This window comes from Panulirus ornatus, chromosome 44, assembly GCF_036320965.1.
Source record: "Panulirus ornatus isolate Po-2019 chromosome 44, ASM3632096v1, whole genome shotgun sequence".
Lineage (NCBI taxonomy): Eukaryota > Metazoa > Arthropoda > Malacostraca > Decapoda > Palinuridae > Panulirus > Panulirus ornatus.
In genome coordinates, this window is record NC_092267.1 from 14,425,270 (window position 1) to 14,437,309 (window position 12,040).

Genomic DNA, 12,040 nt, shown 5'->3' on the forward strand with positions numbered 1-12,040 from the left:
TCCTTGACAGTCCTCTTCTGAAAACAATTTACATGAAGATATTTGTTCTTCTTTTGATAACTTCATATAATTTTCTTCATAAATAAGTCCTCCTCTCATATCACTTACTTTCAAAAACTATGTGAAAGAAGAAAACAGCTGAAGGATTTAGTTTAGAAAATTAACCTTGAGCCAGGAAAAACACGTCTTGAAACTACATTTTCCACTTACCATCATCTCACAGCCCAACACACTTTCCTTTGGGAGGGTGACTAACCTTCCAACAAAAATCTTTGTTGTCCAAGACTAGTTATTGCATGGAATGTTATCACAGATGGTAGTGCAAGCTAGGTATGACTTAGTAAGATTAAAGCATTGGTTTTGTGCCACTGCTCCAGATTGTCCAAAGGAAAAGTTATAGTCCTGGTTTTTTATCACCTTTGATGTGACAATAGCAAAATCAGTCATCTGTTCTCCCTTGCCGAATCTAATTTGATGGATAAGCAAGGGGAATTCATAAATGTGGTGGGAATGAGAGGAACCTATCTCAAAAACATGCATCTCACTAAGTCTTCATTTACAATGAGTGAATTAAGTGTATGTTCCCATGAATCTTTTGTGAGAATTACTTTTGTAGAACTAAGAGTCCCTAATCTACATCTTCAGGCTAGCAATGAACAGAGAAGCCAAATTCCCTGGATTAAACTTTCTAACCATAGGGAACTTATATGAGAATAAAATTCTGTTATCTTGTTTTAGACTAATTGTTTTATGTGTCCTCAGCAAGCTGTCCAAGTATGGCTCTCTTTGCCTTATAATGTTGTTGAAAAAAAATTCTAAAAATTTATCCCATGCTGTGCATCATAAATTATAAGGCTGAATGTTCATTCAGTAGTCTCTGTGGCCTGCAAAATTCTAAATGAGTGACTATGATAGAGGGCTAAACGGATTGGACTTTCTCTTGTTGATTAGCATAAATATCTCTTTCACTAAAGAAGTATTCAAAAAACATTTCCAGCAAGAAGCCCTTCCAAATTACTTCATTTGTGCTAAATGACTCTGAAATACCTAAGAGTTCAGGGCAAATAAATGTATTACTCAATACAGTATATGTGAAGCCACTGAAAGTTTCCAGTATTTATGTGATTTGACTTGCATATACAGTAACTTACAGTAATTTCCTGATCCACACCTGGTGAATCACGTAGCAGTATGCTTTACTTTGATGATGTCCCTAACGTCACTGACATTTCACAATTATGGATCTATGTTTTCATGCACTTTCATGAGCATTCTGATATAATGCTCCTAAGAACTGCTGTCCTAGGAATTCTAAAATTATAAAATCCAAGAGTATGTGTTCTTTTGGCCCTCATGAAGATCCACCAATCCCATAAAGGGTTGATACAGTCCTCAAACCCCCCTATAAAAGTGTCCCTGTATTTTCAAATTTCCGATCAACACCTGCCTCCCTTTATCACTTAAAAGTAAGGAAAATGTTTCATCATATCCTTTGAGTTACACCCTAAGGACTTACCTCTGTGCGTCTTTAAGTGTGTGCGCAGGTTACCAGGAGTACTATAGGTTCGTTCACAACCCTGGTATGTGCAATTGAACCTGCGAGTTGTGGTAGTCTTCGTTGTAGGATCAGTGGCCTGAATGGTGAGCGTGGCATGACTTGGCTCATCTGGCATTTGCATTCCAGATTCACCTGGGTGGATGCGCATTACAATTTCATTTTCTCTGATGGTGTGTTGGATGTACCTGCAAAGATATTATACACTCTTTTATACTGTCTGTCTCTGATAAATAGAAATTTGATGTTATTTGTTATTTTGCTGGGTATAATGTTCAGGCTCTCCAAGTGTTCAATGCTTGAGGGGATTCCTTACAAACTCTGGCATTAATTTCACAGGTAATAAATAAACAAACTAAGATCCTGACAACAGGTTCCATTTTCAAGTTCAAAATAAAAAGTTCACAGAGCTGTCAGGTATTTGCACACTTCACTAAAAACATCAGTGTAAATGTTTCTGACCATGTCTACATTATAACTACATTTCCATTTGTATGCAGACATGAAAAACTGTGACTAAGACTTCAAATCATAAAACAATTTTGTAAAGAATCCTCTCTTTGAAATAGCCAAACATCCTCACATTATGATGAAGAGCATCTGACTTCTGAGAAGACAGTGGACTAACCTTTAATGTAGCACAGAGAGAAAAGACACAAAAGAGTAAACTAGAACAGGATACAGAAAGTATAATTCAAGAAGTTCAAATCAAAAAAGAGTATTTGCCTGCATGGGACAAGGAATAATATGATAATCAAAAAGCAAATGTTTGTAGCTAAGAAGTGTGCATCATTTAAAGGTCACAAGATAATCAACAGACTTCAAACATTAAAATCATATCAGATCCAGAAAGAAGGAAAGAGAGCAAATGAAGTGACGGGAGTAGGTGAGGAATGAGACGTACTTAGGGAAGCAATGGTGGCATGTGCAAGAGATGCATGTGGCATGAGAAAGGTGGGAGGTGGGCAGATTAGAAAAGGCAGTGAGTGGTGGGATGAAGAAAAAAAAGTGTTAGTGAAAGAAAAAAAGAGAGACATTTGAATGATACTTAAAAGGAAAGAGTGCGAATGACTGGGAGATGTATAAGAGAAAGTGGCAGGACAAGAGGAAGGTGCAAGGGTTAAATAAAAGGACAAATGAGAAGGTATCATTAAACTTTAGGGAGAATATAAAGATTTTTGGAAAAAGGTAAATAATGTGCAAAAGACAAAGAGTACAAATGGGATCATCAGTGAAGGGAACAAAGGGGGAAGTGATAACAGGTAGTGATAAAGTGAGTATTTTGAAGGATTGTTGAATGAGTTTGATGATAGAGTGGCAGATGTAGGTTGGTTTTGGATGGGGTCGAGCGCAAAGTGAGAGAGTTAGGGAGAGTGGGTGGGTTAAGAGAAAAATGATGAAAGCCTCATGGAAGATAAAATCTGGCAAAGGGGCGGGACTGAATGGTATTGTAATTGAATCTATTAAGAAAGGGGGTAATAAAAAGTGTGTGGTTGAGAGAGCAGAAGATGGTATGTTGAAATGGTTTGAACACATGGAGAGAATAAGTGAGGAAAGGTTGACGAAGAGGATATATGTGTCAGAAGTGGAGGGAAGAAGAAGAAGCAGGAGACCAAATTGGAGATGGAAGGATGGCGTGAAGATTTTGAGCTATCGAGACTGGAAAGGCATGCAAGAAATGGAGTGAACTGGAATGATGTGATATAAAGTAAACTTCCGGTTCAACGGTCTAATAGAGGAGACAGTGTGTCCATTAATGCCTAAAGTCCACTGAACTGAATGTAACCTATGAGCCATTTTTCTATACAATATACAGATATACAGTTTACATGCTTTCCTTTAACTCCTCTATTACTTGATGCCATTCCGAATTGTAGGGATTGCAAAATTATTTAATAAAGTCATACTTTTCTGTATACAACTTGATCACACGACAGCTTGAGGCAGACTGAGACTGAAACAAAGTGAGTATACCCCATGCTACCAAAACAAGTGGATGTGAAATGTGCACGGTGCAGTGTTTGAGATTTTCTATAATTTTTAATCTTTTTATAATCAATTTGCCTGATCAGCTATATTTGAAATCCGTTATAACGAGGTCTATCAAATCGAGGGTTTACTGTATATATAAGTACACATGAATGGAAAGCAAAGGACAAAGGTTACACAAGCCCTGTCAAAAGGGCTGGGATCACGAATGGTATGCCAAGATTCTTGGTTCTGGGACCTCTTCTCTTCTTGATCTGTGTAAATGACTTGCCAAATGAAACAGAACCTTATTTGAACATGCATGTGGATGATACCAAAAGAGTTGACAGCATACAGAAGTCTGGGATGTCTAACACTAACAAAGTTCAAGAGATGGGATACTAAGAAAGCAAAATCTATGAAATTACTAAATAGGCAATAACAAGAGAAGTTGAAAGTACGACCATAAAGTCATTTAATACCAAATGAGCAACCCACTTTAATTTTCTACAACTTTGCCTAAAGGTTAAAAAAGTTTACATGCATTTCTCAACCATTCAACGGCTTCATTCTTATTCCTCCCCAGTGTGAATCATTTTACAGAAATACAAAAAAAATCCATAATCTTACAATTACAATGAATACACTTATTAGAGGACTTCATAATGTATTGCTCAATAGGTTACAAAAGTAATCGTGACAGTCAAAAGTGTTAAAATTGCTTTTGCACACCAAATAAGCAAGTTGCCCACAGTAGCTGATGTACGATGTGTGTTTATGTATTGCTGTACGGTCAAGGTCTTCAGTATTCTCTTCAACACTAACAATACTACCTCCTTCTCTCCAACTCACTGGGTCTAAGCAACAGTATCATCAGAAAGCTTACTCAATTCACCCAAAATGTTTTGTATCAATACTTCCGTACAATTAGAATATCTTGTAAAACTGCTCCAGTTCATCACTGATGTACACTGTGTTATGACATCTTGATACACGATAACCAACAGAAACATTACAAAAAAATATATAGGCCTACTATACAACAATAATGCACAAGGAGTACATGAGTTGGTTAAAAATTCCATGACCATATGTAGGTCTGCAGCAGTAAACCCAATAAAAGTATACTGAGCCTCATTTTCGTCATCAACAGTGAAAGGTTTGCATCTCCTATTGTCTCTTATCTCTTCTAACATGAAAAACTGCCATAACAGTCCCAACAGTCTGATGCTAATTACATTTCTATCTACTCCTTTGCATTCCTTAATACATCTGCAGATGATCTTTCACAAAGGAATCAGGCAAGATCCTACTTGGGTCAGGTGCGGGGATAGTGACATTCAACTTGAATTAATGCAAAATAAAGGTGGGGAACAATTAAATGCTTGATGGAAACAAGTTCCTGAAATCAAAATATGAGGAATTTAGGCACTGAAATAATAGGTTTGGTGTTTAACACCTCTTTGGTAGGATTTTAAAGGAAGTGAATTTTCTATATAACCAATACCAAAAACTTCATTTCCATTTACATGAGGTGGATCATCTTGGCATCAATATGAGCTTACAGCATATTTTACCACTCCTAGCACATCACTGTCAACCACAGTATGTCCAGCAAATACTAATTATCAATTCCCAACCTAAAAAGGTGAAAGAACAAATAAAAATTGTCTTTACTCTTTCCTTCATTTTTTAATACACTCTTAACTTTATGTTCAAAATCATCTCCTAATAAAAATGAATGATGGAGAAGCAGCCATCATTTGATCAGGTAACACTGCCTGATCAAATGGTTATCAACCCAACCCTTTAGACCTGATAATGTTCATACATTTAAATAAAAAAGATTTTGGCATTAAAGAGACTCTGAGTGACAGAACCTGAACATGCTGGGTGGAAAGCATGCATGAGATACCATGAATATAACAATGTTGCCAATCAGGTAACACTGCCTGATAAAATGGTATCAACCCAACCCTCTAGACCTGATAATGTTCATACATTTAAATAAAAATGATTTTGGCATAAAAGACTGAGTGACAGAACCTGAACATGCTGGTTGGAAAGCATGCATGAGATAGCATGAATTAAAACGATGTTATATACAGGGGTTGATGTGCTGTTAATGGACTGAACCAGGGCATGTGAAGTGGTCATGGAAAACCATGGAATGGTCAGTGAGGCCTGGTTATGGATTATGGTTTTCGTGCATTGCGCATGACAGCTAGAGATGGATGCGAGTCAAAGCTGCCTTCGTTCATTTGTTCCTGGCACCAATTTCCCTATGCAGAATGTGGCAATCAGGTATGAAAAAATACACAACAACCATGCTACTCACAGCTTATGATGGCCAGCCAACAAGCTACATCACAATCCAGAATACACATATTTCAATGGAGGAACCCCTTGAAATATTACCAATTAATTTTATCGGTTGCCCTGGTCCCCCTCCCTCCTTAAAACTGGAAACTGGGTTAAGCAGATATCTGAAATCTGGATGACAGTGTATTGTTCTTTGTTTGAAATAATTCAAAACTCTGCCTATAATGTTTCTGTTTGGTTTTATCTCTTACCAGAAAGAAAACAGTATATTATTTTAAGAAAAAATGACCAATGCAGTGATCTTGACTAACACAATCTTAACCCTGGTACTGCAAGAACCAAATTAATCTATAACATATATACCTTGAAACATCAAATGCTGATTAGTTTGTCTGGAAATGCAGGTGACAATATTACTATAACAAAAAATGAATATCTACTCACAATATAACAACAGTAATCTGCAAAACATACACAGCCAATACTCTCTCACTGAATATGTAGTTTTCATCACAGCATATCTTTTTATCACACTTATAAAAATCATTTTTTTTTCTTTTGGCAACGCTCTCTTGATGAAAATAAGAACATGACCTTTTAACTTCCTAATAAGCATTTTGGTTAATCTGCAACCATAATATTTGGCTTTTCAAGCTGAATCTTCAATAGCTTTCAAGACAAAATACATATTTACAACAGCATGTAAATATGAACTAAGCAAAGAGTTATGAGTCAATACAGCTTAAGAACTTTGGTGGTTGGCAACTAAGCTGATAAAAACAATGTACTTGTCCCTTCATTATCAGATACAGTACGAAGATAGCCGACATTTATCAGCTAACCAACAGATTGCCATACAACTATGGATGCTAGTTTCTCATCATAATTTTCTGTGATCAGCATGATACCTTAAACACAACTCTTTACCCATGAAAAGTTGCTACTTCTGAGAGAACAAGCTGTGCAGCTAATAGTGAGAATGCTGTCATATATGACCTAATTACACTTCTCTTTTGAAAGTGGCCTACTCTTAGTGCCATCTACAAATCACGAATATCAACTAAATCCCTGCCCATAATGTCTCCCTTTGTTTACTGAAAGCTGTTTTATATGATACCCAATAATCACAAACCTAATGGGTAACGGGATATGCATTAACCGTGCATCTAAATATAATGCTATAAAGTAAATCTTTGTCTTAAAAAATAACAGCATTTTCCAAATATTCAGAGCTTTCTCAAAATGAAGATTATAAACTAGAGATGAGAACACTGTATATCACAGAATTCTGTGATAAATTTACAAAAAGTGTAAAGAAATAGCAACACAGTTTAACAGAACCTATTTTTGAGAAAGTACATTTGAAGTATAATACCATTAAAGATGTCTCTGTGATATGCTAAATTAATGTTTATAGTGGTGGAGAGATGGGTGGTAACCAGAATGCAGAATGGATAGTAGAACTTGTATGTATCTGAGAAGTGGAGTTTCACATGTATGTATGTCTGGCAGAGATGAACCTAAGTATCAGTTAAATAGGGGGGTAAGCAGGTGTATAAGCTTGCCATGTCATTAATATGTGAATAAGTCATCCATGTTGTTTTTCTCAGGGGGAAGGGTGTCTGTGAGTACAGGCAGGACTGAGCATTTTACTTCAGCTTAGGGGATGGTGGGTGGTTGCTTTGAGTAGGATAAGTCAGTGAGCTGCTGTAAGGAATTAGGTGCTAACCATACTGAGGTGGGACTGTATTTGAAATGTATTTGCTTCATTGTGCAGATATTGAATCCTTGTAGTTGCTATGCATCCAGTGATTATTCTAAATGCTCTTTTGTTTCATTCTGCTCTTTTGTTTCATTCTAAGTTTTGATATATTTGCTTTTGAAGAGGAGTTGATTAGAAAGGTGAGGTACAGTTTAGGATGAAGTAGATAAATTATTACATACGAGGATAATGAGGGATTCTTTTCATTGTTTGAAGCTTTTGTGGTGTTATCTAAGATCATTAATTTTCTTCCAGGAAGAAGTTGTGTGTCATGTAAATTTGCACATACCACTGAAAATTAGGGTAAATCTTAGCTGTTGGGTAAAGTTAGGGGATGAGCTGTTTAAAACTTATGTTGATTACAAAAGGTGTTTCACTTACCTTTCTTTCAATAAACCTAAAATTTCCCAAATAGTCATCCACCCTCCCACTATTACATAATACTGTGCCAAAAATTCATTGCTCCAAATCATGCAGAACCAGACAAAATCACTTCTACTAAGAGAAAAAAGTCCAACAGTAAGTGTTTCTTCCACGCCCATATATCATTTCTATGGGCCCTAAGCATTTACCTTTCCCCATATATAATGCCTACTAAGTGTAAGGAGTCCATTGATATCCAATTCTTCAAAATCCATACAAAATTCCAGCATAAAAAAAACAGGAAAAATCTTTTGGAACCCTGCAATATTCATAGCCTTCTCCATTCTTAATCAATAATAACAGAGGGCTTAATTAATGCTAATATTCCATAAACATCCTTCCAAACAGCTTCTTGGTACTGGGAGTCCATTGATATGCATTTTTTACACTTCAAGTAGTTAATTCCACAGAGCCATTACATTACAAAATTACCAAGAAAGGCAAGCCAATGAAAGCCTAACCTAATCAGGTTATCATCACTATATTTGTAATAACATAATCATTAACAATAACTGCATACGACAATTGACAGGAGCCAGAAATGAAAAATCTGTGAGGGGATAATTTGGATATTCTATCAATAAAATTTGTTAAGTTGATAGTGGGTAGGGATATGATGCTCAGGAAATTTGGGCTAATTAATATATAAGTATGTGAAATTATAGAAATCACCAAAGTCTTCGAAAATCTCACCTATCTTTCCCTCTCAGTCAAGAATCATCTTAATTTATAGTGTTCTGGATTGCTGAGATACACCAACTGCACTGTTGTCCATCATTTCCCACCTTATAGCACGAATAAGCTCACCTGGATTGTTTATGTTTCAATGCACTTAAACTCGCAGACCAAACCTCCTAACTACTAGACAGAAACACAAGGCCAAAACAATTATATTTTTCATAAATAAATGCGAGCCGCTTGGAAAGTTGGGTGAGGTTCTCATAGATTCTGACAATTTCCAGAAAAGTTTCATCTCCTTTCAATTAATCAACTCATTTTTTTAGATAAAATAAAGCTGGGTACTACAAATGAACTCACACTGTGACCAAATTAATTTCATCAAAACATGAGACCATAATAATAAGATACTCTTCAAAGACAGTAGAAAGTCATGAGAAATTTTCAGAGGTTCTGAGGATACGGAGAGGTGTTTCATTTACTCTTAAGTTAATCATCGCCATTTTCTGTGGTAAGCTGAAGTGACATACTGGATGTGACACTGCATAATATATGCATAAAAAAATAATTAATCAAGTCATATATCGACTATAAACATACAAAAGTAAAGCTACATATGCACAGGAAAAATAGGAAAATGCAAAGAATGACTTAAAAAGATTCTGATAGAAGAATTATTACACAGTGCTGAACTTCATCAAGCCTTGAAATGAAAATTCATAATTTTCATTTTTTCCCCTACTAGTTTATGCATTGATAAAATTTTCAACAGCTTTTCTTTACATGGTTGCTCAAGTGGCTATAATACTATTTCTTCATCAAATTGGACAAAACGGATATCAGTACATAGCTTACACTTGAAAGAAGTGATTTACATTTGTGCAATATGATTTGGAGTAATTCTTTACCTTAAAAAAAATTCAAAGTGACTCATAGGGAAGACTATGATGATTAGGGATATTTTGGGTTTAACTAACATAAAAGTCAGAGAAACAATTGTAAAAATAAACAAATCCTATAAAAACCTCACCCATCTTCCAGTAACAGATAGAATTAATAGCAGAATTACAAAAAAACAAGTGTGGCCTTCGGCTAGAAACAAACATGCAATGGTTGCTTGTCACGAGCCAACAGCTTATCCTGCAAGTAGTGTGTTCCTCAGTGTTTTTTGCCAGCTAGCAAGACTCAAGCATGCATTTGTCAGCTATATTCCCACGATAACAATGAAAATAAAGATGAATCTTAGCTACTTGCATAAAGTCAGGTGAGGTTTCCAAAGGTTCAGCAGATTTTTACATGTATTTCACTTACATTCACATTAATCAGTCCCACATTTATCCTGGATCTTTTAAGCCCTCCCTACTATCACTCAGAATCATGGGACAATAAAAATGCTCCAAATCATGCAATGCAAGTCTGATTCACTTTTGCAGAAAATAAAGAATAGGCTAATTCCGCTATCATTCAATACCATACAGTGGTGGGACTAATATGATATTCAACTAATTGCTAATAAGGTGACATAGGTTAATATATCAATTTAGCTGAGTACCAAAACACGTAATTTTGTTCTGTGTATGTTTCAAGAAAAGAACTGCAGAGCATAATTCAAAGCATTACACTTTACACATCAATACTACTAAACTGAAACAGGCAATAAAGGTGGCTGTTCTAAAAAAAAAAATACCTGAGTTTAATCAAACAAAAAATTGGTTAGATGATTATGAAAAAATATCAGGACTTAGGAATACCTCAAATAACTCCCTCAACATCTATAGCACAAATAATGTAACATTAATGCGGTCACCTGCTGAGGCTGAATGGCAGCGAAAATGGCCTCTCAGTCTGTCAAGTTAGTTGATATTTGTAAGCAACTGGTGAGATGTTAATCATGCAAGTGTCTGGTATATTTCAACCAGAATGATAAAAAATAATATAAAGTTTGGCTGGCGGGGTGGTTTAAGCAAAGTTTTCAAAGGTTCTGATATCTTTTTACATGTTTCATCTCCTAAACTTTAACAAACCCCACAGTTTCCCCCCAATATTCATAACCCTCACCACTATTGTTGCACTCCGTATAATAAAATAGAGTGTAATGGTCCTAAATACACTTATGAACTTTTCGTATTACTTAAACAGGAAATAAGCATTACGTAACAAAACAAATTTTCAATGCGTACTTCAACTGATAAATAACTTTACCGCATAATACAAACTCATGTATACCCACAGAATCATTGCGGGATACAAGACCTTGAACCTTAGCCACTGTGATTCTGCTAGTGAATCAACACGTAACTGAGAATACGAACCATGGAAAGAAAACCATCAATATTCAGGATGAGTTCCAAAGAGTTACACTTCTAACCTTGAAAACTAACTGCCAGCACACATAAAATAACACCAACCCAGGAATATAAAATATGGCAGACAATATCGAGTCCAGTCGATGAACCATGGGTCCCAGTGGCACCCATGGCTGGGTCTCCTCATGGCATTCTCCGGTCAAGACAAGACTTAGGGGAGGGGAGGGGAGGGGGAAACAACCCTTACCCTGCGTTCTCATCCTGGAGAAGACGGCCGCTGTCGTGGGCGATGATCATCTCCTCCTTCTTCATCTTGGGGTCTGCCAGCCGCTGGTGGTGCCAGGTCGGCCCCTCCACTGAGGATGTGAGGGAGGAATTCTCGCCGCCACTCAAGATGTACGAGGAATGCAAGGGTTTACACTTGATGTCACTTTGGTCACCGTATCTCAATACCTCCATTGTTTCTCCCGACGGCACATATTTTACAATAGATTCTCGTCTATCTTTACCTTTATAAGCCATGGCAGGTTTCTTGGCACACACCCCAAGACGGTGCCACAAATTTTGCGAACTTGACAATAACAAACTTGGCGGAGTCGTCGTACGTCACACGCAACTATTGTCGTACATGTAATTCACATTTACTAATCCCATTTTCCAATTTATTTCAATATCACAAACCCGTACTTAATATAGATCATAATCAGAATTATATAGAATTAATGAATAAAATCGATATACTGCAAGAAAAAAGCATTTAAGATGTTCATACAAAGTATTCACACTACCTTTTTCCCCGCGATGTATTTTGTAAGCTAATGGAATAATAAGATCTATTTACTCATGGAATGTCTATATTTATGGGTTAACAAATATATTGTGTAATGTTCGCCTGATATAAAGAATAGGCTGATAAATTACCGGACATTAGGGGTAATTATCGAGGCTTAACGTCCGTGTACGTGCGTACCTTAGATCAAGGTGAAAGATTTATTATTGCATTTATGATGATATAATCATCATACA

At 36.2% G+C, this 12,040-nt stretch overlaps 1 protein-coding gene across 1 annotated transcript in view; it reads right to left on the reverse strand.

The window, feature by feature from the left end:
- The window catches only part of LOC139762772 (uncharacterized), a 35,511-nt gene extending 23,901 nt beyond the window's left edge, over positions 1–11,610 (reverse strand). The window contains 2 exon segments of the mRNA XM_071687904.1: positions 1,517–1,743; positions 11,262–11,610. Of these exon segments, the coding sequence (XP_071544005.1) occupies positions 1,517–1,743; positions 11,262–11,536 (502 nt within the window). The 5' untranslated portion in view covers positions 11,537–11,610.
- Positions 11,611–12,040: the final 430 nt, after the last annotated feature.